Source organism: Prinia subflava, chromosome 10, assembly GCF_021018805.1.
Source record: "Prinia subflava isolate CZ2003 ecotype Zambia chromosome 10, Cam_Psub_1.2, whole genome shotgun sequence".
NCBI lineage: Eukaryota > Metazoa > Chordata > Aves > Passeriformes > Cisticolidae > Prinia > Prinia subflava.
In genome coordinates, this window is record NC_086256.1 from 1,777,057 (window position 1) to 1,803,897 (window position 26,841).

Genomic DNA, 26,841 nt, shown 5'->3' on the forward strand with positions numbered 1-26,841 from the left:
CAGAAAAGGGAGAGAAAGCTCCAGATTTAATGAGGGAAGGCGCTGGAGAGGAGCAGAACTCGCCTCGGTGCTTTCTGCAGTGCTCCTGCCAAGCCATCCCACAGGAATTCCTACATCCAGCCTTTGTGCAAAGCGGGGATTTTATTTTATTCCTGCCCCTCATTGTTTTCCAAACAAGCCAAGGGTGGGGGCTGCAGGGTCCTGGCTCTGGGTCCCAGGGGATGGGATGGTCCCACCACGGCAGGGATGGAGAGGGTTTTTTGAAATATGGTTTATCCTAAATAAAGACAATGATCCCAGCCTGCCAAAAATGAGCTGTGCTGAAATGTTTATAAATGTATTTACCTTTCAAACACTAAGAGGCAAGAAGTTACACTCGACTCCAATTTAAGAATCACCGTGTGCTCTTCTGAGGAGCTGTGATTAAAACCCTCAATGATTTCTGTCTCTGAAATCAACCTCAAACTAGCAGCTGAAATTTGTAAGAACTGCCCCCCAAACCTCCCTAAAGGCATTTCACCCGTGCAAACACAAACCCTCGGGTTACTGTGCAGCATTTTTTCAGTTTCCACTCAGGCATCTCCTCCTTAGCCAAGGGAGGAGCTTTTTGCAGTAATTTCAATGCCAGGGATGCTCTTGGCTCCATATTCCCACAAATTCAAGCCTCACATCCTTGGAATCACTGCAGGAGGAGATTTCTGCTGGGTTATCCCAGATTTCCCACTGGTTATCCTCAATTTTCAAGCGAGAAATGCACTACCAGCAGCTTCAGCTCTGCTTGGAAAAACTGCCCAGGGGGGAGTTCTCTAAGGGTCAGTGTCACTGATTAAAGAGAGGGAAACGTGGGAGAGAGATCACAAAAATCACAATGCAAAAAAGCTGCAGAGCAAAGAGAAAAGAGGAAAAAGAAACCAGCTTTCAGGATGTTTAGAAAGAGCCTGAGTTCTTTTGGAAAACTGTTTTTTCCTCTGTTCTGAGTTGTTTTTACCTCCCCAACGCAAACTTCCAAGTCCAGGAACAGGCTGGGCTGAGATCTGCACAATCCCAGCTGTGGAGGATGGAATTAATATCTCAAATTGATATCAGATTCCTGTTTTGCAACCTAAATCACACCAGATCTTGCTGCAAACCTGTAAGCACAGTCCTGGGACCCTGCCCATCCACACAGTCTTGTAATTTCTGGCCCACAAAGCACAACATCACGAGGACAGGGCAGACAACAGAATGTGGGAGCAGATTTCTACTGTAAAAAAGGGATTTGAGCTGGAGGGAAGCAGCTTTTCAGAAAAAACCCCAAAGCAGGAAGCTGACAGTGGTAGCATTAATTCCTTTCCTGATGTGATGTCACTGCCAGTTGGGTTGTACCTATTAAAAAGATCAAAAAGGCCTCAAGTGCACACACACTGTTAAAATTCAAGCAGTGACAGAGGCAATTATTATTTTTCACTCCCTCTATAAATATTATCACAAGCTGCTTTTTCACAAAACATTTACAAACTACGAAGCAAACCCACTGCTCCTGGTAAATGAACACAAAACAATTTCTCTTTCAAAACAGGAGAGAATGACTTGACCTCTTTTTTAATCTCCAGTCGTGTTTAACTTTGTCTAAATAAAATATTTTGTAATCTCTGGAGACAAGGCTGCTCGTTTACTCCAAACAAATCTCTGCTGTGATTTCCTCCCAGGAACTCTCTTTATTTGAGAAGCATTTGTGCTGATCATGGGTAGTGTCATCTTCATTAAAGATAATCAAGAATCCCTAGGCAGATATTTGCACTTGAAATTAGACGTTCCATAGAATTTGAACATCTCCTAACATCCATTCCTGTTTAATTCTCGAGGATGCCTCAATGCACATCAAGGATGGATCAGTCCAAGCAGTTTTCCAATCAGGAATCGCTCGGAGCACGAGGCCAACAGGACTGAGTGGCAAACCTGAAATTGAATTAAGGATTTAAGGCTGCACAGAGACCACCTCCAGCTCAGCAACTAAAGAAATTCCCTTTCTTTTGCCTTTCTGTGCAATTATCTGTGTGTTGCACATCTGTCTGAACACGCAGGAACGACACCATAATCCACTTTGGGATCGGGATTAGCGGGTTCAGGCTCCAAGGAGAAATAAAGGCATTAACACTGCTTTGAATGGAGAATGGAGATTAATGCTACTCAGGGAATGAATATTCCTCTTGTCTCACTGTTACTCCTGCACTGGTAGCACGATTTGACTGTCAGGAAGTGGAGGGGGAAAAATAAAAACACTTAATGGGCTGAAAATTTTTCATTAAGCTGATAGTGATAATTTATCTTCACAAATTATTGAATAAATTTCCACTTAATAAATTGCTGATACACTGGAATTAACTTAGGTCTCTGTTTCAGCATGGAATCTGTATTTTAATTTCCAGATTCCACGTGTGTTTTCACAATGTCATTTTTGCACTGGGAACTGGCAGACACTGGAACAGCTCAAAACTCCTGTCTCACCTCCCCAGCTGGATTTTTATTCTGCTTTTTCACTCCTAACAAGGACACAAACACAAGACTACAAAAACAAAAGCATCAGGAAATACAAAAGTTCAAAACATTCTAAAAAGGGATGTCCATCCTCAAACACAGAGGATGGAAACGAAGGAAGGGTGAGAATTTCAGGGTCAGAATGAATTGAAAGAATATTGAATTTCTTATGAAGAACAAGTAAATTATGAAAATTCTCAGAGCCATGCAAGGCAAATCCTTTCTCCAGTGTCTCATAACGCATTAAATCCAGGGATTAATAATTTATTAAATAGAAATTAGGGGATGTGCTCCTGTTTCTCACTTGCAAATGAATGAAGAGCAAGTAGCAATTGGAAGCAGCTGCCTGTATCTTGCTGTGTATAAGTGGTAAGAACTTAGGCAAAATTTGAATTAAAAATGACAACATGGCCATTGTAACAACATCACTAAATCCCAAGTAGCCACCACCACCAATTCCCACTGTCCTTTCCACATTTCCTGGCTCTGCAGTCCCTCATCCCCCCGTGCCAGGCTTGGCTCCCACTCATCCACAAACGCTTCCAGTCTGAGCATTATCTCATGGAAATATAAATTATCCACACAGAGAAGGTCCCACAGTGTGTTTGGGTTTACTCTGCTCCACACGTTCGGAGTTATGAGCAGGTGAGCCCTGAATCAACCTCAAAAAGGTGGAACCAAATCCTCCCCAAACCCCAAGTCAGGGATTAATAAAGGATAATTACTGGACTTCAGGACAGTTTAGGAGTGCACTCTGATTAATAAACACAGCAATCGCTAATTTTTTATGTTAATTGGATATTTTTTCATGTATTTGCATCCAATTTCCACCATTATTAACCACAAGCGACTATTTCTATAAAACTGATTGGATCCTCTCATTTAAATAATCAAAAAAGAGCAGCAGATTCCCACAATGAAGCTAAAAAATAGAAGAACTGGGGGAAAGAAAGTTTCTGAATTATTTTTGATGTGTTTCTTGAGGAGAGAGGGGACAAGTGGCTTCTACAGTGTCAATGCCATTTTAAGTTTACAAGCTGCAAAATCAGTTTTGTTTTTAGAATTTGGCATATCCTGATCAAGCACTGAAACTGCCCTGAAAGACAAAACCAAAACAAACCCACTCAAAACACCACCCAACCTGCAAAATTCAACTGCTGACAAAGAAAACACAGATATTGGTTTAAAAAAACCCAAAGCTGCATTTAACACACCCCCTCTATTAATTAGTTGTTGTTTCACCTGTTCTGAAGATTCATTTGACATTAATTTTACACCCCTGCATTTAAAAAAAAAAGCTTTCTTTGATATTCATGGAATCCCAGACTGGTTTGGTGTGAAAAGACCTTGAAGCTCGTCCAGTTCCAGCCCATGCCATGGGCAGGGACAGCTTCCACCAGACCAGGCTGTTCCAAAGCATTATTCAGGAGATAAAACCCAGATTATTTCACTTAGTTTGAAGTAAAAAGATGAAATATTCTGCATGGAAGCTTCAGGAGGAGAAAGCAAGGCTTGGAAATAGCACTGATGAGCTGGAAACACTTCCAGGACCAACAGGGACATGGAGAGCACAGGAGGTGCCCAGCTCAGACTGCTGCTCCAACTTTCCTGTCCAGGTACTCAAAATTCCCAGGAAAACCCAGACCAAGTGACACCAAACACTTCAGGCAGAGCTCTGTGACACCGCCAGGAGCTGCAGCAGGAGCAAACGCCACCACTCGACTCAGAAACTGCACCCTCAGCAGTCACAGCTTGTTCACAACTCAATTTTCCAGGATTCCATCGGGATTTATCCCTCAAATCAAAACCAGTCCTGAGATTCAAACCATTTCTCAAAATAAAGTCCTCGTGCCACACCAAGGTTTGATCCCTGTATGAGCCACTTATCGAAGAGTTGGACTCGATGATCCTTGTGGGTCCCTTCGAACTCAGAATAATCTGATTTTATTTCCCTCTATTTTAAATATTTATCCCTTTGCCACACCTTGGAGGATTGTTGTTCACTCCAGAGGTTACAGGGGTGTTAACAGCCAGCAGAAGAGGCTGCTCACATTTCAATTTCTCCACCAAAAAGACATTTTTATCTTCTCCACAGGGGCAAGCACAGCCTCCAACCACTCCTGTTCTGGGGTAGAAACCACTGAGCAAAGGAAAAACACTAAATAAATGTACTGAGCAAAGGAAAAACACTAAATAAAGACCAAATCGCCATCTTCTCGCCCAGACAGAAACAAAACCCAGCACCACATCTCACACCACAAGTTCTGCTCAGATTTTACAACTCCATAATTTATTACCACATTCGTTCCAGCAGATTTTTATTTTATATATGAGCTCCCCCTCCCAAAAAAAGCCACATTTAGGTTTTCAAAGATTCTTAATTTTCCTTTCAGTGAGGTCTTACTGTATTTCCTTGTCCTTGGAGAGTTTTATCTGGGATTACACACATGTACCAAAACACAGCTGTTCCACTTCTTGCCTCCTTTATTTTTTTCCCAGAGAAAAACCTGCCTCTATCAGGCACCCAATTAGCTGCTCACTATCAAAAGGCTGCTTGGGCCTTTCATCTGCTTGAAAACTGGATTCAAGTGAGAGGGTGTCATGGAAACTGTGGCTGGGGTCATTTCCTGTTGCAGTTTTTCAGTCACCAAAAATAAAATAGCAATAACAATAATAGAAGGGTTTTCTGCTGATTAAAAAAATGAGTATTTGTTATGCCAGCTTGCAAAGCAGTGGTTGTGTGAAAAGGAAAATTTTATTATTTTTCATGAGAAATCTTTATCTGACAAAGTAGAAACTGATTTCAATTCCACGTTCAACACTCTCTTAAAAAACTGAAGATCACATGTGCAGAACACAAAACTTGCAGCAAATATGCAGTGAAATTAATGAAGAACTTAAAATTAAAAGCCCAGCTTACAGTACTACCACAGAATGAGTGTTTCTCTAAATATTTCACTGAGTAAGTGGGAAAGAAAATTATAGATAATTATATAGGAGATTCGAGCTAATGAGCTAAGGACAGTGCTGAAAACTAAACCAAAACAAAACAGCTCAGTTCATGAACCAGGGAGCTTTCTGGCCTTAAGATGAGTCATAAACAGAGGTAATTAAAATTATGAAAAAATAAGAAAACCTCAGTCCTCTGCCAGATTTTCTTCTATTTTGATAAAAATAAGAGGGAGAGGAAAAAATTACCATAAACTTGCACACATTCCCAGGTAACAGATTTTTTCTGAACACAGAGTTAAATGTGGGGATAACAGGGAAATACAAATAAATTCCTCTTAGGGAGGAATTAAATCACAGATGTGATTCTGTGAGAGCTTTTCTTTGGTGAGATTGAGGAATACCTGGCACACATCCATTTATGAGCACACCTAGCAAGGTCCTCATTTGGCTTATACAGAAAGCACCACAAGTTCACTGGGCAAAAAGGCCTGGAGTGCTTTGTCCCCAAAAGCCCCTTCCAGTCACCCAGGTGAAACTCTCCCTCAGCTGCACCCATGGGTGCAGAGCACCCTGGCTGATCCTGACACAAGAAGTGTTTCCAGCCCAGAGGAGCAGCCCAGCCCTCTGCCTTTCCCCTGCTCCTGCCCACCATGGCCACGCACGTTCCTCTGGCAGCATTTTCCATTTTCCAGCTGAACTCCCTTCCACCCCTTTGAGGGCAGCCCTGGTTTCACCCTCAGCACCACACAGCCAACAGCTCTGCCCCTGGAGAAGCTGCAGACACAACTGGAGAAGACAGAACGACTTTGGCTCTGATGTGACGGAGTCTCCAGTTGGAAAACCGAGGGCAGACTCGTGGATGAGACGGAGACAGGAGCTGTACCCAGGGCAGGGAGGGAGGGGAGGCTCCCCACAGGCACTGCTGTACCCCCACACGTCTGCTGGAGCATCCCAGATCCTCCTCAGCGGGATGTTTCCTTGGGAATACATCAGCAGTGCCTGCACACCGCCCTTTCCCACCAGGGACAGCTCAGGCTGGGCAGCAACGGGAATTTCTCCCTGGAAAGGGAGCTCAGGCCTTGGAGGGGCTGCGCAGGGAGCTCTAGAGTGCCCATCCCTGGAGGTGGCACTCAGTGCTCTGGGCTGGGGACAAGGTGGGGAGCAGGCACAGCCTGAACTCCATGGGCTTGGAGGGCTTCTCCAACCTTAAAGATTCTGGGACCAAACTAGAAACCCAACTCCAATCACATATATCCAATTTCTAAATTAAATACGTGCATTTTCTTGTGTATGTTCCCCCACCATTTGAGGTGTTTTTGTTGTTGTTAATAATCTTCTCTTCATCTTTACTCAGCAATTTCCAAACTGGAATAGATTTCCAAAAGAAGCTCTCTCTGCATGCAACCCCACAAAACACCACGTGAATTCACAACACAAAATGAGACGTCTTTACCAGACAATCCAGAATTTTTTTGTTGGAAGTTTCACTCTTTTTGTTAATGGAAAGTTAAATATATGTTCACTAAATTCTTGTTCTCGTGAAGATTATTGCCAGGTCAAGCTGAGCATATCAATGACCTTGCAGCCTTGATTTTGGGGATGAAAGGTAAGGTTAGGAAAAGGTTTTTTAAGAGCCACACACAGGAAACCAAATGTAGCTGAGAGATTAAACAGAAGATGAAAGACAACATCAAATCTCAGCTGACAAAAATAATAAATTAAAAAAAAAAAAAAAAAAGAAAAAAATTTTAAAAAAATCAAATGCTGTTGTGGGAAGTGGCCATCACAGCCAAACCTGAGGAACGAAGGGATTGAGGAAAGATGTCCCAGTGTCCCCAGGTGTGGACGCTGCTGCCACAGTCCCAGCTGCGATTCCCGGGAAGGCCGAGGTCACCGGGAATGCAAAGCCCCAGCTGGACCAGCAGAGTTCAGAGCCCTCCCCCACTCCCATCCCGCTCCCCTTTATTCTCCACTCAAGCTGAAAGCCACAAGGGCTTTTCCTCGGCCCCTCCGTGTCAGCCAGACTTGGGAAGCTCCGCAGGAATTGCCGAGGGATCCGGGAAGGCACAAAAGGCTCCTGCCACAAAGAGCCCTTTCATCTGGGCCGTGTGTCCATTAAACACGTCCTGCTAATGTGGCTGCGTTTTATAAAGTGATTATAAAGTGAAGGCTCAGTCACTAACTCAACTGCACAATGAGATTTTTAGGTCTATCACTGGAAAACTGGGATTTGAACTGAGGAGCTGGGAATGCTGCACAGCTCCTCAGGGTAACACTCAGGGCCTGGTAGCCCAGCTGAATGTGGATTTTGGAGGTTTTAAGGGTTTCATTTCTTTACTTGGTGACACTCAGGCACCTCACACTGTTTGGGAAAACATGGAGAAGAGGATTCAAGCCCTGACAGTGTTCTTGCATCAAACATGATGCTCTGAGGACACTGGAATCGCTGCTCTGGCAAGTTGGAAACAGAAAAGTTAACAAATAAATGCAAAATAGAAGTAATAGCTCAGATCTTGCTGTTACAGCATGGATCAGGATGAACTAGTGAGCTGCCACTCCTGCTCTTATCAACACCACAGCAGTGAACAGCCACTTTATCCTCTCTCTCCATCTTTTCCCTCCCTTTCCTTTTCCCACAGGGGCTCAGCATCTCCTGTGATTTTGAATAACTAAGGTAGGTATAGACTCCTGCCAGCTCTGTGACAAAGGAAGCTATCTTCTGTCCACCAAAAGTAAAAAAAAAAAGTTTTTTAAAAAGTAGTAAAATAATCTTTTTTCTTTCTACACTATCAAAGCAAAGGCAGAAGTTGAGAATCCTCCGCAGCGTGGGAGTGGCTGTGGGCCAGCTCTGCATTCCAGCCTCTGCAAACCACAGCCTTGCTATAGCAAGGTTTCTGTATTTTAAATATATTTTTAGACTTAGGGACTGATGCTGACACTGGCTCTAACTCCATTTCTGAGCAAGGAGCCCAAAAAGCCCAAACAGGCTGTGAATCTATTTTCAGGATTAAAATGAAATGTCCTCTCCCAGCAGCAGCAGCAAGACTGCAGTCCAGCTCCTCGTGGGACAAGGAGGAGGAGTGGGTGGTTGCCGACCTGCTGGGATTTCTCAGGCACACCCTTATCAGGTGAGTGCTTCATCCATCCAGATCCCTGCCAGAACAGGGAATCCCAAACTGGTTTGGGTTGGAAGGGCCTTAAAGCTCATCCCATCCCACCCCTGCCATGGCAGGGACACCTCCCACTGCCCCACACTGCTCCAAGCCCTGTCCAGCCTGGCCTTGGACACTGCCAGGGATCCAGGGACAGCCACAGCTTCTGTGCTCACATAATTTCCTCCAAATATCCCTCCTAAACCTGCTCTCATCCAGTTTCAAGCCATTCCTTCTCCTATCATCCACGCCCACATCCAAAGCTCCTCATGGATATCTTCCATCAAGCACAAAACTCCAGGGGATTTGTTGCCAACCCGTTATTTATTCCCTACTGGAATACCACTGGAGAGGTCCCTCCTACACCAGAGCTGCCACCAGTACACCTCACTGTGCAGGGAGAGGCCAAGTGCTCACCCCGTGCCATGGGCAGGGAGCGGCCTCCAGCCCTCCAGTGACACTGGGAAGCGAGGAGACAGGGAATGGGAGACAGGGAATGGGAGACAGGGAATGGGAGACTGGGAATGGGAGACTGGGAATGGGAGACTGGGAATGGGAGACTGGGAATGGGAGACTGGGAATGGGAGACTGGGAATGGGAGACTGGGAATGGGAGACTGGGAATGGGAGACTGGGAATGGGAGACTGGGAATGGGAGACTGGGAATGGGAGACTGGGAATGGGAGACTGGGAATGGGAGACTGGGAATGGGAGACTGGGAATGGGAGACTGGGAATGGGAGACTGGGAATGGGAGACTGGGAATGGGAGACTGGGAATGGGAGACTGGGAATGGGAGACTGGGAATGGGAGACTGGGAATGGGAGACTGGGAATGGGAGACTGGGAATGGGAGACTGGGAATGGGAGACTGGGAATGGGAGACTGGGAATGGGAGACTGGGAATGGGAGACTGGGAATGGGAGACTGGGAATGGGAGACTGGGAATGGGAGACTGGGAATGGGAGACTGGGAATGGGAGACTGGGAATGGGAGACTGGGAATGGGAGACTGGGAATGGGAGACTGGGAATGGGAGACTGGGAATGGGAGACTGGGAATGGGAGACTGGGAATGGGAGACTGGGAATGGGAGACTGGGAATGGGAGACTGGGAATGGGAGACTGGGAATGGGAGACTGGGAATGGGAGACTGGGAATGGGAGACTGGGAATGGGAGACTGGGAATGGGAGACTGGGAATGGGAGACTGGGAATGGGAGACTGGGAATGGGAGACTGGGAATGGGAGACTGGGAATGGGAGACTGGGAATGGGAGACTGGGAATGGGAGACTGGGAATGGGAGACTGGGAATGGGAGACTGGGAATGGGAGACTGGGAATGGGAGACTGGGAATGGCAGAAAACAAGCAAAGAACAGTCCAGGAAATGAAGTGACACAGGAAGGCAGCAGAAATCCAGCCCTGCTGCTCCTTCCCCCTGCTCAGGGGTTGGATGTACAAACACCACAGGAACCCCCTGTGCTTCCCAAGGAGCCACGGTTTGGGATCAAAGGCCTTGGACAAGCAGGGACAGTTTTTGTATCAAAGTTGCAGGAAGATGTGGGTTAATAAAAACCAGGGAAGAGCCTGCAATGAGCCTGACCTACACAGTGTGCACCTGCACTATACACAGAGAACAGCTTCCTTTAAAATCCCAAAGAATCCCAAACTAGCGCCTTCCTTCACTAAATATCTGAATCACCATTATCCCTCTCGAGCTGCTGATTTTTCCTCCTCTTTATGCCGACTGTTCAGGCTCTGTGAAGCCATGCAGACAACACACACCAAGCAGGTCTGGCATTTCCAACCAGCCTGCCCAGAGCAGCTCTGCATCCATTTAACCTCCACTCCTCATCTTCCCTTCCCAAAACAGCTGCTGCACCTTTGCTCCTCGAGGGGAAATCCACCACTCCAAGCACTGAGAACCACAGTGATGCATGTTGGCTTTCATTTCTTTTTGGAGGCTGAGTTTCTATTCTTGGAAAGGTAGGAAAAAGCAGCATTTCAGAGTCTGAGGCTGCAATTACCAGAATATACTTTTTTTAAAAAAATGTATTTCTAGACTTTCAGCCAACCACTTGCTGAATAAATACATAAATATGAAGGGGAGGGCAAAATTCTATTTATGTGACATCACAGTGGATCGATATTTTAAAATTCATGAGATTGAATTTCACACCAAATAAAAATAAACAACTGGTGATTTCTATTTCTATTAAACAAGTTATCTCCTATCGTGGCTGTGTTGGGGTTCCTTTAATTCTGGCTTTGCAGCCAGTAGTTTTAATGGAAATACAGCATCATCCGTATGTCAGTATTTAAAATTTCAGAAACCAAACACAACTTTTGGAATAGAATTCCGTGTTCCCAGTGGTGAGCTCAGCACAGCAGAGGTTTCTCTCTGCCAAGAACAGCTGGATCATCAGTAATGTGAATTTAACAACTTCAAGACCATCAAGCACACCCATCAAAGCAGCTACTGAAATAATCTAGGGATTTTAAAATACTACAGCAGCAGAATTCAAAAGGAAGAGCCAGAATATGATAATTTATAATTATAGTTTCATTTCAGTCAAAAATAAAAAATTCAAAATAAGACTTCTTGTTTTCCCCAGCTGCACTAATGAGCAGTAACTCACAAGAGGAGCTTGGCTACTCAGTGCCATTAGGTTTGGATCTGCAACCTCCACCCTGGTGAAGCTCATCTAAAGCTAAAAAACTCTCAGGAGTTTACAATTTCCATCCTCCTCCTGCAATGTATGTGAATATTAACTTTCTTCCATTTTTAAATCAGAACCTCCTTCACGGAAGACACAGGAGACTGTGTAACCAGGAATAAGATTTTCTAATTTTAATCAAGCAGATCAAAGAGTGAATTTGACAGTTCTAAACCAGCTGCCTGACCACAGCTGCCTGACGTGACTAACAAGCAGCCTCAGTGCTCATCCCTGCCTGCTCCAGAAAGTGCAGATTTCCCTGTAAAATGCTGTGTGCAGCTCAACTCCACCAAAACACACCAAGGGAACAAATCCCACATCACACCCGGCAGCCCTGGAGAGCCACTGGCAAAAGGAATGAAAGACAATTCTGAAATTCATATTCCAGACAATTCCTTGGGCAAACAATGTGCCCAAGGAAGTCAAACTACCTACAGCTGTAGCTTATTTAAATTAAATATCCTTTCATTGTTAAAACTGCTAAGGGTATTAACCTCAAATTAAAAGCACTTCTATTTTTATCCTTCAATGCCTTCCCATACCACACAAAAATCCTGTTTCCAAAATGTAGGTTTGGCCCCTCTGGAATACACCTGTCCATGAGGGCTTGACCAGACTGTTGCCAACTGGAAATAGAGAATAAAGAAAAAAAAAAAAAAAAAGGCTTGCCTTTATTTTTCTTTTTTTTTTTTAGCTTCAGCTTCCAGTAACAAAATATGAACTGCAAGTTAGGATCCACAGAGTGGAAGTGGCTTTTCCTCCTCGTTTCACACTCCTTGCAATGATGGGAGATCCTGGTTCTTTCTTATTCTCCCAATAGTCTTTATCAAAAGTCAGAAATCCCACATGATTCCAATATTGGTGAAAAGAGGAAAAACAATCTGCTAATTCACTGACCACAAACAAGGCAATAAAAATATCTTGGATGTGACCTCCTTCTGTACCCACCTCCCATCAGCAGCTGGTTTGTTTGTGTTGGTTTGCAATGAACAGGCAACATCTGAAAGGAAGTCTTTAATTTTTGGAAAATTTACTTCTGCCCCCACAAAATGCACAATTCCACAGCCAAGGAGTCCATTGTAGGGTACTCCCAAAAAGCTCTCCTGGCTTCCAGCACATCCAACACCTCAGCAGCTCAAAAAGCCTCACACCACTCATTTTTCTCTTCCAGTACAAGTCCAACACGACCAGTCTCTGCTGCGGACTGGGGATCCCAGCTCCCGGGGTTTGGGCAGCATCAGGAGCTGAGCATCCCACGCTGGAGCCATCCCAGTCCTGTGCTGACACAGCCCCAGGAACAGTCCCCGGGCAGGAGCAGCTCTGCTGTCACCCTCCAGCTGAGCAGATTCTCACTGCTGGACCTGTTTCCAGTTTCTCATCCATGTCACGAGGAGAGGGGAAGGACAAGGGATCACCAGGGGCAGGGTGGATCACACAGCTCATCCCTGCGCTCACAGAGCTGCTGGGAAAAGCTGCTCTGACCTGGACAAATCCCACATTTGTACTAATTCACCCTCCATTTCAGTGCCTAATTATGCTCTGACACTGCTGCCCCACACAGTTTGGGGTTCCTTTATTTCACAACAAATAAAAAGCTCTCCTGCCTCTCCGTGTGGCCTCAAACCCTGGCTCAGGGCCTGGTCCTGCTCCAGGCAAGCAGACTCCCACTACAGCTATTTTTGGGAGTCTGTCCCCTCTCCCCAGCCCAGCACCACAAACACCTCCCCAGGTTTTGTTTGATACGAGTCCTGAGGTGAAAGCACAGCCCAAAAGGAAACGTTTCTAATTCTTCCTTTGCTGCAAGGGAGAGAAGCAGGGACTGGGCAGTGCCAGGGAGGTCACGGGAGCACCTCGCCCCTGTGGTGTGGTACCACCACATCATCTCCGCCAGGCTGAACTTATCTCCACGTAAAATTTGCTGTGAAATCCCCAAAAAACAGCCCAAAAATAACCCTACCGGGGTGAACACACCAGAAATTCTGCTTAAGGCATTCCAGCTCCCTGAAATTTTCATGGCAACTTCCAGATGTGTCTATTTTAAAGTTTTTTGGGGTTTTTTTCCCCTGGCCATGTTCCTACCCATGAGAATCCTAAGTAGAGCCAGAAATTCCTACAGCATTGCAGGGATATGTGCAAAAGAAGGTCAAAACTGGACAGGGAGCAGTGGCTAGACAGTTCTGCAGACGTGCTGAAAGGAAAATTACAGTTTTTTATCCAAAAAGTGGAAGGGGGTTCAAATCACACAGTCCAAGTTGTGCAAATCTGTGAGCTCAGAGGCCAACAGCACCACAAAAAGCTGCTTCAATCAGCTGCTCCTGGCTGGGAAGTTGCTAAAGGGAGATGTAATAGTTTGCTTTTACTAATTATTGTAATTGTGCAAATATACTTTTGCAAAATCACTTGGGAACCTCTCCATGGAGGCAGCTGATAAAGTGACTCCATTAACACTTTTCCTGGGATTGGAAATGAGTGTTCCTGATTAGTGGCACCAGGATTGTTTCAAAAGTCAGCTCAGATTTTCACTGCTACGGCAGACACGTAATTTCATCCAGATTTCTGCACGGAGCACAAGATTCAAGCAATAACTTGGCTTATGTTTTATATCAGAAAAGGAAAATTTCCACAACAGACATTGCATAAGCACTAATGTTTTTATACTGTTTTCCATGGAAAAAAGAACACAAGGATATCCTTTCAGATTTCATTAACTCTGCATGGTATTGAACAACAACGAGCTACAGGAAAATGATGATTGAGGAATGCAGGCTCCCTATATTTTTACAGTTCATTCTGCATTAAACCTACAGTACAAGAGCTATTATCAAAATTTTAGCAAAATTTTTGACATACGAAAAGGTCAATACATAAGTTACTTACATTTCAATTACTAAGTTATATTATTCATGTACAGAAAAAAAATTAAAAATAAAAAAAATACTATTTTCCTATTCAACTGCATGAAAATAAATCATTCCTGAGACATTATCCAACCCTTACCCATGAAGTGTTGCCATTCCCAGGCTTCACAGAGAGCCAGGCTCAGGTAGCCCCAAATCCCATTTCCATCTATGGAGCGCCCTAACAATGGAAATAAATAAAATTTGGGCTACTTCCTTAGAGCTGGGCAGTTCCATATAGGAGGGCACTGACCTGACAAGGCTCCAAGCATTTCTCAGCCAATTTCTCCCCAAAAATTGACAAACAAAAAAATCCTGTTTATTATTAATTCTCCCCTTTAACATACAGACATAAAAGAATAACAGCGAAACAAGCACAAGAAAACTTCTCTTTTTTCCCCCTAATTCAAACACATCTTGCCTCTCTGAAAGACGAGAATTCCTCGATGTTTTTTGACAACAAAAATCAGTGTTTTTTCTCCCCAGTGCCCGGCCAGGCTATGACAGCTTCCAGCTTCTCCAGCACGGGTGCATTTCCCTGTGTGCCCTCCTGTGTTATCAGCCCTGCCACAGCCGAGATTCCCAATCCCTTCCCAGGATTTCTGCATTCCTGCTGTCCCGGGGACTGGGGCTCCTTGGGCACAGCTCATTCATTATCTGCCAGCCCACCTTGCTGCTCCACATCCCAATTTTATCTGGCCGGGCCAGCTGCATTCCCGCTGTTTGAAGTGGGATGTCAGCCTCGGCTGATGCCGCATCACTAAGGACGCCCCGACCCTTTGAAGAGAAGACTGAAAGCCTAATTAAAAATTCAGATCTGTTCTGCCCTTCCACCAGGACTTCTCGCTGTCTTTTGGAAATGTTTCATGTCAGGAAAAGAAAAGGAATATGTGTGGAAAAGGATAAAAAAGCTGGGCTGTCAGAGAGCCTCAAATAAAGCTGCTGTAGCTGGATTCCAACTAAGGCATAATCATGGAAAACAGATGAGGTTTTGCTCCACTGGTTTCTACTCTGTAATTATTACTACAGCACACACTACTGCCAAATAATATTAAAATAACCCAAAAAGGTACAATCCAACACTTAACAGCCTTCCTTACTTCTGGCTTTTTCTTGTATTTCAGCTTCACAAGCTGAAAATACTAGGAAAAATAAAAAGGAAGCAGTTTTTGTGCTGAGGGTGCACAAGGTCCAGGTTCCAGAGCTGGAGGACGTGGGGTTTTACACCACTTGCTGTGAAAGTACCTCACAGTCACCGCAGATTTATTTATAAAGATCCATCAAAAGAAGTGGAGAAATGTTGGAAACCCTGATTTCAGAGATGGAGAATCACTGTTCTGGCATTTAAATTGGTCTGCAGGACAGCTCAAAATGGGATTTATCTCTTCTAAGCAGTAAATCCATTAGCCAGAAGACAATCTCATTAGAAAAAATAAATAATGCTGCATTCTGTCAGTGCTCATTTTCAAAAGGATTGAATAAATGGACAGTTCTGGTGACTCCATCTCTTTGCCATCACCCAAAAATCCTCAGAGAATGTGGATTTTTTGGTCCATATAAACGCCTGGACATCCACCCATCTCCATGTTGTGCTTGTCTGAGCACAATCTGTTCTTCTTGAAAAACATATGGCCAGACAAGCTATTAGGGAGATAAATAAATAAATCATATGCTCACCAATCAACCAGGAGAAGCCTGTACTAAGCTGTTATTTTACACATCACTGCATCACCTGATGTATTAATACATTATTGTTTGCACAGTACCGATATTAAAAATAAACCAGAAAAAAAGTGACCAGCAAACTGCTTTTTTTTCAGATTCAAAATGCATTTTTCTTAATTCCAGCCCCCAAGATGAGTAACAGACCACGAGCAAGGGCTGTGCTTCCCTCACAGAGTAGGAGTTAAGGATTAACATGGCAGAGCTGCCTTCACAAATATTCGAGGCCCTCTGGGCCTACAACTTTTGTTACTGTCTGACTGGAAACATCAACACGCATTTTGAGAGCTGTAGAGGCATTTAATGCTTTTCATCTTCAAAGCATTTCTTACTCCTTTCAACTCTGGCTGCAAGTATTACATCCCTGTTTTGGAGATGGAAACGTTACCTTGCCCCACAATACCAAAAAATATTCCTCACCTCACCCAGGGCAGATCCAGAGGCTTAAACCTCGCCAAAATGAAACCAACCACTCACAAAAGCTCTGATTTCTTTTTTTTTCCTGCCTTCACCTCCCAACTAAAGAATTTCAGTTGTTTCAAGCAACAACCTACCCTGTAATTTCAGCCAGGCCAGAGAAGCCAGGATCAGAGGAGCCAGGTAACAGCGCTGGTGAAACTCCACCCGCAGATCGGGTCAGGCCACAACCACCAATTTAGTTACAATTTTAGTAAAAACGGGCTCTTAACTTTTCATTAGTGCTGAGTGTCAGCTCTGCCCAGGAGAATATATTACAGGATTGTCACACAAGTCCTCACTGAGCGAGCTCCAGCCCTTGGCAGGCGATGCCATGGGATATTTAGGATGCAGTGTGCTGAGGAATGACAAGGAATACGGAGCTGGGATTGCACACTGCCTCCCGAGGATGCCAGAAGATGTTCCCTGGAATGACAGGGATGCTGAAAAACAAGGGCACAGTTACAGGTGACTGTGGTACAGCACAACCCACAATCCTTCTCCAGCACCCTCCGTCCCGCAGGAGGGAGAGGGAAGGGAAGATAAGAGATTGTGGTGAGGCTGTTTCTGGTTGATTTGGGAAATCACTTTGGGCAGAAGCATAAATAGATCTGCTCTGCTGCTCAGGGCAAAACTCCCTGTAAAGATGAGTATGTACACAACAATCGCACCCCAGAATGTGAGAGGGAAGACACAGAATATTAAGATACAGCAACATCATTAACTGGGGGTTTGGCAGAACTGTCAAACACAGAGGGAACAATAACTAATCAGAGCAACAGAGAAAATCAGACAACTGATGAACTTTTAATATTTAACCACTCCTGGAGAAATAACACACAGGCAGACAGCCAGGAACCCACCCACACTGCAGAGCCCAGCACCTGCTCTCACTAAGGGAATCCTTGGTATGGTACAAATACGTGTATTCTAATTGGAAATTTAAATAAGAAACTCTTAAGCTGCTGTTCAACACGTTCAGCAAATGATGCAACTCACGAGTTGTCACCTACACTGATGATCCTCAGCTGCTCTAGGCAGTACCATTCAAGGAATAAATGTATAAATGAAACCAGAGCGCTTGCATGGGCGAGGAAACAAAGCACTCCCCAAAGGTAGCAGGCACACACTGCTCTCATGCAAGCCTCTGTAAATAGAAAGAAGTGCCGTGAGTGCCAGAATCAATTGCCAGACTGGTGCTGCCACCAGAAACCTCTCATCCTCAGTCTGCCTGTAGCTTCAGCCTCTCCTCCGGCTGTCCCTCACTCCTCTCAACAATAAAAATAATCTGATTTTATGAGAAATGCTCAGTCCTCGCTGCTGTTGGACCAGCGCCACGAAGCACAGGTAGAAGGAGAAGGTACCACAGGAAGGAGACACCGCGCAGAGGAGATGGAGCTCGTTTACAGCACCGCCAGCACACCCGCAGAAATCTGATTTATTTCATGTCTCACAGCCTCCACGTTCATCACTCCCTGCCCCTTCTCACAGGCATCTAAGGCTCACAAATTCCATGCTTCTCCTCTTACCTCTTCCACTTGCTCCTCTGGTGTCTGCTCTGGAGACTCCACCTCATCCTGCCTTCCTGCACTTGCAGAGGCTCCGTCCACACTTTTCTCTTTTCCCAGACTCAAAACACACCCAGCCAACCTCTCACCTTCACTCTGCTGAAGCATTTCCACCTGCTCCCGCACTCATTGGATGCTTCCTCCCCACCTCCAGCTCAGACCGACCCTTCCTGCAAAGCCCTCTGGTGACAGCACCTCCTGCCTGTTCCCAGCATGTGCAGATGTGGGAGCCACAGCTGGCAAGGACGGAGCATGGGGAGAGCACACAAGGGAAGCATTAAACCCTGCCACTTCCTCCTCTCTGGTTTGTGAAGCCAAATAAAACCGCAGCTCACTAATGGCTGGAACCAACCCTTCCTCCTGCCACCACAGCTTCCCCTCACCAGTCCTGATCTGGGGACTGTCACCCCCTAAACCACGACAGCACTTCCGAATTTGTATCCAGTTCAAGCATAAGAGTGTTCTCACTCTCCTTCTGAAATCCCACACCTTTCTTCTCTGTCTTTGCAACCAACACAACCTGTTTGCATCAGCCCAAGCATCCCCACTGTGCTGGCAGCCCTCACCTGGCACCAGGTGCTCACCACCACTCACCAACAACCCTGGACAAGCAGAAAAAAAGAAGAATTCTGTGCCAGCTACACCCAGCCCTGCCTGAGCAGGCTCTGGAAATTTCAGCCCCAAAACCAAGTGAGAAGCACGGGCTGCAGTGACACATGTCATAACAATTTTTGTTCTACTGTAGGAGGTCAGCAGAAAAGCTTCTAAAATCAGGGGAGGCTTGTTCCCACCGGTTTTTAATCTTAAACAGCTGTAATAATGTTCCAGGGGGGAGCAAAGGACAGGCTGGGCATTAGCGTGATGCGAGTTGAGACAGTCAAAATATGAAGCATATAAAAATAGAGCTCGGTATGAAAAGGGTTTCAGTTTAACTACCAGTTTCACCACATTAAATTACTTCAGGGCCTTAAATATCCAACTAATAGTAAACAGAATTTCAACATTATTTGCATCCCCACGCACTGGCATCCAGATTGTTCCCGAGCTCGGATCGTTGGTACAATTCTTGGAAAGAAAACCCAGCTCATCCTACGGTTAATTCCTGTAACAAGGTATATTTTTATGAGCTGCTTTTTCAAATACAACACACATTGCGGTGATCATATTATAATTTCTTTTAACGTCAGAAACGGATTTAGCAATGCAATTATACTGACTTAATTTGCATTAACAGAGACTCCACCAAAGCAAAGGATTATGCTTATATCTTTTGAAGGGAAATACATACGTGCGTATGCACGGCAGAAGGGAGGAAAAAAAAAAAAAGGACTTCCTTGAATTCAGTACATCAATAATGTACCTTGTTAAGTGAAGTCATTTAAATCCGCGTCTTCTTAGCATCAAGGACAAGAGACAGCTCAGTGTTTGCCCGGACAAAACGAGCCCTAGGAGGCCGCCCAGCACAATGATGGTCCAGAGGTGAGAGAATGCAGCCAGTTTAGAGAAGATAAAAGGCCATTTGGGTAGAGACCCCCGCTGATCCTATGAAAGTGTCTCCTTTTCAATTTGGGAGGCTTTTAAAACTGCATTTGCTACTGACCATACCTTCCCCTGAAAGCCGCCTGGGATCCGATTTCACTTTTCCCCCCGCCCGGAGAGGGTCGGCAGCCGCCGGCGGTACCGCAGGTACCAGAGCTCCCTACAAACCCCACCAGCCCCCGCGGAACGCCCCGCAAACAGCACAGAACTCCCGGCAACGCCAGTAACCTCCCCCGAACCCCACCGCGGATCCAGCATCTGCACACACTCCTCCGGCCGCTCTCCGGGGCCGGGAAGCATCGCTTCCCCGACCGCCCCGCCGCTCCTGCCGCGGGATGCTCGGCGGGACCGCCTCAGCCCCGAGCCCCCAGCCCGGAGCTGCCCCCGGGCACGGCGAGCTCAGCCCCGAGCCGGGGCTCGGACCCCTCCGCGGCTGCGGGAGGCGGTTTTGGCTACTCCTATTGTGTAAATTGCAAATAAACCAACCAAATGCCCGTGCCCCGCCGCTACGGCCAAGCTCGCCTTCGGGCGGGCAGCACTGCGGGGAAAGCGGGGCCGGAGAGAACCGGGGCTGAGGGAGCGGGGCCGGAGAGAACCGGGGCCGGAGAGAACCGGGGCTGAGGGAGCGGGGCCGGAGAGAACCGGGGCTGAGGGAGCGGGGCCGGAGAGAACCGGGGCTGAGGGAGCGGGGCCGGAGAGAACCGGGGCCGGAGAGAACCGGGGCTGAGGGAGCGGGGCCGGAGAGAACCGGGGCTGAGGGAGCGGGGCCGGAGAGAACCGGGGCTGAGGGAGCGGGGCCGGAGAGAACCGGGGCCGGGGGAAACCGAGGCTGAGGGGAGCCGGAGCTGAACGGAGCCGGGAGAAGCCGGGTAGCCCGCGCAGGAGGGAGGGAAAGTTTGCGAAGAAGAAAAGAACCGAAGGAGGGGAGGGGAAGAAAGAAAGAAAGGAATGGAGAGAGAAAGGGCAAGGCAGGAATCGGGAAGAGCGTGTGGACGAGGGAGGGAGGCACGGAAGGAGGGAAAACCAGGCGAGGCGCGGGCCGGGCCGGGCCGTACCTGCATGGTGACGACCCTCAGCTCCTCGGTGGCCAGTTTCCTCATCTGGCTGGCCAGGACTTGCGCCTCGTCCAGGATGGAGAACTCCGCCTCGGCGGCGCCCAGCGAGCACAGCAGCGCCAGGCACAGGAGGCCGAGCGGCCCCCGGCCCCGGCGGGCAGGGGCAGCGGCGGCGCGGGGCTGCAGCCGCCCGCCGCCCCGCGCCATGCTGGGGGAGCGCCGCGGGCAGCGCCGGCCGCGGGCAGCGCCTGCCGCGGGCACCGCCTGCCCCGCTCAGCGCCGCGGGCCGCCCGCCATGCAGGGGACGGCGGCGGGCGCTGCCCCGCGCCCGGCTCCGCGCTCACGGCGCTCCGCGGGCCCGGCGCTGGGGAGAGACGGAGAGACGCAAACTGCGGCGCGGAGGAGGAGCGGGAGCGGCGGGGCCGAGCGGAGGCGCCGCGGGCAGGGGGAGGCGTCTGGGGCCGCGGCGCTGCGGGCGGGGGCCGGGCCGGGCCCCCCGCGCCAGCCCCGCCCCGGAGGCCGCGGTGCCCCCGGGCCGGGCGGGGACAGGGACCGGGGAGGCTCGGGTCGGTTCCGAAAAGTCGCCGCTCTGCCTCCTTTTATTTTATTTTTTTCAAATCTTTTAAAACTCTTTCAAAACTTTTTTCCCCCCTTCGCTTTCATTTATTTTATTTTATCGGTGTTGGACGCCTCCTTTCGCAACGCCGAGCACGAAGCCATCCGCTCCCCGGCCGCGGCACCGCCCAGCACGGCCTCGTGTGGAGCAGCGAGCCTCGGGGAAATGATTGTCGTGCGACTGAGACGGGCAATAAACAAATAAAGGAATGGGAGGAACGGCGGCAAAGCCGAGCCCACCCCGTGGCACACACAGCTGCACTCCCGGCAGGGGCAGCACGGGTGAGATACCTGGGGAAAAAACCCCATTTAGGGTAGGAAAGCAAAGGATCGCAGAATGGCTTGGGTTGAAGGAACTTAAATCCCATGCAGAGCCACCCCTGCCATGGCAGGGACACCTCCCACTGTCCCAGGCTGCTCCAAGCCCTGTCCAGCCTGGCCTTGGGCACTGCCAGGGATGCAGGGGCAGCCACAGCTGATCTGGGCACCCTGTGCCAGGGCCTGCCCACCCTCACTCATTTATTCCAAATTTATTGAGATTTCCAATCTCAACCGAATCTCCTTCAGTTTCAAGACCTTCCCCCTTTGTCCTATCACTGTGCCCCAGTTAAAAGCTGTGTTGATGCCATGTGCACAAGCGCACAAGCCCTGCACCCAGTAACATGTAACAGCATATTGAAATCCTAGAATCACAAAATAATTAAATTGGAAAAGACCTCCGAGATCATCAAATCCAACCACTGACCCAGCACCACTTAGCCATGTCCCACCACCTCCACACACCTTTTAAACACTTCCAGTGACGGTGATTCCACGGCTGTCCTGATCTTCCTTACACCTTTCCTCCTGACCATCAGGAGCCAAGCTACAACATCAAGTTGTGTTAGGAAAACCCAAACAAGGCCTAAATTTTAGGAGTGAAAGCCAAATTTTCGTTGTGCAGCACCTGGAGGTACTGCCCAGCAATCAACAAGCCCAAGAAGCCAAACACCAGGCCCACACAAAACACACACCCTCCAGATTTACTCTTCATTAATTAACACTTCATAATTGTGCAGGTGTAGATAATGTTTAGATAAATCTGGCTGTAGAGACACCAGGGCTTCAATAACCCACATCCAGTTATATTTTTAGGAGTCCCACTTGTGTCCTGTAGCAGCAAATTCCAGGAGCTAACAATCCATCCAAGCATTCATACAACATATTATTTACCATAATCATATCCTGTTTCCTTGAAATGTGGTTTCTGTCTGCTTTAATGGTTGATTTTTTGACTTCTCCCAGGTGCTGGTGCCCACAGCAATTCCTCCTCCCATTTTGTCAAGGATGGGAGCTGGGTCAGACCTGAAACTTGCTCTTCCCAGCAGCGTCTCCTGGCATCTCTGAGGGACATCACCAAAACTCTCTTTCATTTGATTTGAACAAATGAAATATAATTCTTTCTAGGCAAAAGCTGCATCAGCTTATCCTTGGCTTTTGTTCATTTCAGTGATTTATGCGCCTAATATAATTTTCATTTATATTTATACACATATATATATTTTTAGTCAGTATTCCTGGGAATACTGGTTTAGCCAAGGCAATCCAAACCCATAGGATGCCTCTCAAAGCTGCCCTAATTGTTACCTTGTATTTCCATTGCTGAAGCAGCATTTGCTACATGAAAGTCAAGGATTTTTTCCTTCCATCATGCTGAAGCTTCTGGACTTCTGTTGGAAAATCTTTCCTGGCCTCAAGTGGGAGGCAAAACTCAGCTAAAGTCACACTTAGCAGTGGTCATTTTCATATTACATTTTACTTTGTTTCATTAGATTCACCGGCGTAGGACACAAAGGTTTTAAATTATGGTGAGAATCCAAGTGCTTTTTCAATATCTGTATTTTATCAATGTGGCTTAACCACACTTGTAATTTTTTTTTTCTAATACAGCTGTGTGTTTGAAAGCTTCCTACCTGAACTTTGTCACATAATTAATTATCAAATCAAGCTCGCAGCCAGAGCTCAGTCAGATGCATCGGAGCTCCAAGGATTTCCAAGTCATCCCATTCCTGCACCCCATCACGAGGTTGCCACTACAAAAAGACTTTTTTTTAATAAACTAACCCCAGGAAATGAATGAGGCAATTGTCCTTTGGCTTCCAAAGCCCCAGGCTGCTGCTGGTGGTGAGGGAACCCACGGAACGGGTTTCACATTTTCGTATACAACCAAAACTCGTTGACTACAGAGGCCTGGAGGCAAAGCTCCTCCTGGAGCTCCCGTGTGCTTTCTGCCCCTCTGTGCCTCCCTGAGGAGCAATCCAGCCCCCAGCACATCCTCCAGAGTTCTTCCAGGATGTGGGAATCAGACCCGACACCAAATTCCCAGGGATCCGCCCGTGGGGTGTTTCTAATTCAGCTGGGCTCATGCTTGGTCAGTGTCACAAGACAGAAGGTGGAGGGAAAGAGAGGAAAAATCTCCCTCCAAAATGCCAAGGGAAAAGAGATAAAGACCCCAAAATTTGGATTCTGTGATCTTTGGACGTGAGTTAAAGCTGCCAATTCAGACCATCTGATGTTTGTCACCTTCTCAAACCTGGTTTTTCAGGCATTAAATCTGTCTCCTATCACAGAACTATGGAATTGTTCAGGCTGGAAAAACCTCTAAGAGCATCAAGTCCAGCAGCACCTCCATGTTCACCGTTAAACCACGTCCTCCAGTGCCACATCCACACGTGTTCTGGACACTTCCAGGGATGGTGACTGCCCTGGCCAAGCCTTATCCATGAAGAAATTTCTCCTGCTACCTAACCCAACCTCCCTTGGTGCAACGTGAAGCCGTTTCCTCTCACCCTGTTATTTCCTTTGGAATAAACCCTGGAGAAGAGGAGGATCACCCTTGCTGGGCTTGTGGCATCCCAAAATTGGAGCGTGTGCTGCTGCAGGCTGGAGAGGGAAAGGAGGGTGAAGAGCTGAAGGCTCTGCTCTGCTAAAAGCATCCAACACATCTGCAAAACTGAGCCACGCCTGAAAACCATCCCTTTTCCTTTTAGAGAGCACGGAGAGAGAGCTGCAGTGTCAGTGCTGGGGTAAGGGAGGAGGAGGAGGAGGAGGAACATGTGTCAGATGTAAATCCCAGCCCCACGGTGGGAGTGAGCTCGCACAGGCAGATGCCAGGCGGGTCAGTCGGGAAGAGAACGAGTGGGATGGCCCTGGAGAAAAACACCATTCCTGGAGGGAATGACTCAACGTGGCTTATTAATGGTGTATGCCCCCTGCAGGGCTCGGGATCTGACTGATAAATCGTCTCCAGTTGCTCTGCAGATCAATATTTCACTTCTATTCTGAAAAACGGGGTGTAACTGTAAATACAGATCCACATCCCTGCAGAGGTCTCTTCCCTCCCCGGGCTCCTGTGCTTCCTTCACTCCCAGCAAACCGGGAGCACCACAGGTTGGAAAAATGTGGTCTGACCATTGGAAAATCCCATTAAAAGTGGCACTTCTTCTGTCATACTGATCTTCAGGCCTGCAAGCAACACAATACACGCTCCAGAAGGTTGTTAGGTAGTTATGAGGTAGTTTGGAATAATAAAATAGTTTGGAAGCCTCACAGTTCCTGCCCAGTCCTCCTCCCAGTCCATAGCCTTTCCCAAACTGGTTTTGTGCAAGCTGCACATCCAGAAACCCTCGTAGGGATGGAGCAACTCCCAGCCCTCACCAAGAAAGGAACTGAGGAGCTCTTTGTGGCTCTCATCTCTAACCTCAAAGCAAAGGCTAAATTTAATCCTTTGGTATAAACCCAGAGTAAAAATAGAGAAAATGAAAGTTTGCATCAGGCCACTCCTTTTTGCTTTGTTGCAATTCTTGTCCTGTACCATCTCCCAGTTCATGTGCTCTATTTTATTTATGCTTATTTTTATTTCCCCTTTTCAATTTGCCTGAATTTGGTTGTGGCCATCAGCACACAGGCCAAGTCTGAGGGCTGCGTTTCCCCATGTTGATTTTCATGTTTAGTTTCCCATCCCTCTCATTATGCCTCTAAATATTTCCTCTGGAAGTTACACTTTTGTGTTGGTTTTGGCTGCAACTCTTGCTTCCCCAATAAGTTTGATCTTTGCTCACTCCTGAGAGTTACAAGTTGCACTCTGGATTAAGGCAAGGGCAGCAACTCCAATTCTTGGATTTAGGGTGGAATTTTTCGAGTAGCAGTTGATTCATGCATCTGGAAACTGCTCCTCTAAACCTTGTTTTCTTCTGTGCAGATAACAAACCGTGTTTACACCAGAAATAACAGTTCCTTGAACACATTTCATGAATTCTTGACTGGGAAAGCTCCTGTATAACTGTTTTTAGGCCTGCACTCTTACAAGCACCCATTTTCACAACTATCACATGCTAGGAGCTCTAAGACTCCAAACTCCAAGTTTTATCTCCTGGAGCAACATCTGCCCACCTAATCAGTCATCCCCTGCAGATTACAACCAGCAATGAAAATGGAAAAAACCCTCCTTGGTCTCCTCCCTGCGCAGCAGGTTTGCCTGTGAGAGCATTCTTTCCACAGCACCATCATCACCAGATAATATATTTAATATATTTAATGAAAGCCATCACGTGTGTGGTGTGGGATTTCAAAGTGAGCATTGTGCCCAGCTGCACTGCTCAGCACTGGGAAAACCTGACGTGAGCAGCAGGGCTGCAGCACAAGGATCGCTGCTGTGGGCTCTGATTTTACACTGAATTTTATTCTAAATACCCCAGGGATGATGGAAGGGAGAAAACAAAATCAGAGGCTTCAAACTCTCGGCGTTGAAATGTTTCAGCAAGTGCAGAGGCCATGAGGAAGAGGGAGGCAGATGAAGGGGTTGGGGTGGATGCTGGAAGTTGATGGAAGGGCCTGAGGGTCTTGGTTTGCTGCTCCTGCAGGTCCCAGAGAGAGAAAGTGGAAGACAAAGCCAAAAACTTTGGAGCTTTCTGGTATTCCAGCAAGGAATTTACAGGTATTTTTTTTACTTGTCATTTTTTTTTGGGCACAAGAAGATCTCTTTCTCCTGGGAAAAAAAAAAGAAAAAAAAAAACCTCCACCAAAAAACCCCACAAACAAACAAACAAACAAAATAATCCAAACAAACAAAAAACCCCACAAAACAACCAAACAAAAAAACCAAAAAAAAACCCCAAAAATACCACTTTAACCATGGGGTTAAAGCAAAAATTCATGATACAGGAACAAGAATCCTAGGATGGCACAGTGATGTAACCCCAGAACAGACACCATTCACCCAGTGCAGGAAAGCTGCAGCCCAGCAGTTTGGGGTTATTATGACCAGAAAAGCAGATGGCATTTTTTAACCACTTGTCCAGCAGTGCTGGCAATTTCTGAGTCCTGACCTTTGTATAATCCCATAATTACCTGAGACAGAGCCTGAGTTCACCTGGCACACCTTGGAGGTCCTGCAGCCTGGCCTTTCCCAGGCAGGAAAAGGCTTTGTCTGTAACCTCAGCTGGAGAAATGGCTGAACCTTTCAGCACAAATATCTCAGAGCCTAAAATGAAAAACACCTCAGAGCTTTCCAGCACAAACAGGGGGAAAAGAAACACTACCCAGCCTTTCCCAGGCTGCAGAAAAGGCTGCAGGAGCCTCTCCCCAAACTGTGGCTCCATCCCATCCCAGCTCCAG

General features: G+C 47.0%; 1 protein-coding gene across 1 annotated transcript in view; it reads right to left on the reverse strand.

The window, feature by feature from the left end:
* The window catches only part of CACHD1 (cache domain containing 1), a 90,337-nt gene extending 69,367 nt beyond the window's left edge, over positions 1-20,970 (reverse strand). Inside the window, exon 1 of the mRNA XM_063406906.1 lies at positions 20,572-20,970. Coding sequence (XP_063262976.1) covers positions 20,572-20,778 — 207 coding nt within the window. The 5' untranslated portion in view covers positions 20,779-20,970. The remainder of the gene's footprint in view (positions 1-20,571) is intronic.
* Positions 20,971-26,841: the final 5,871 nt, after the last annotated feature.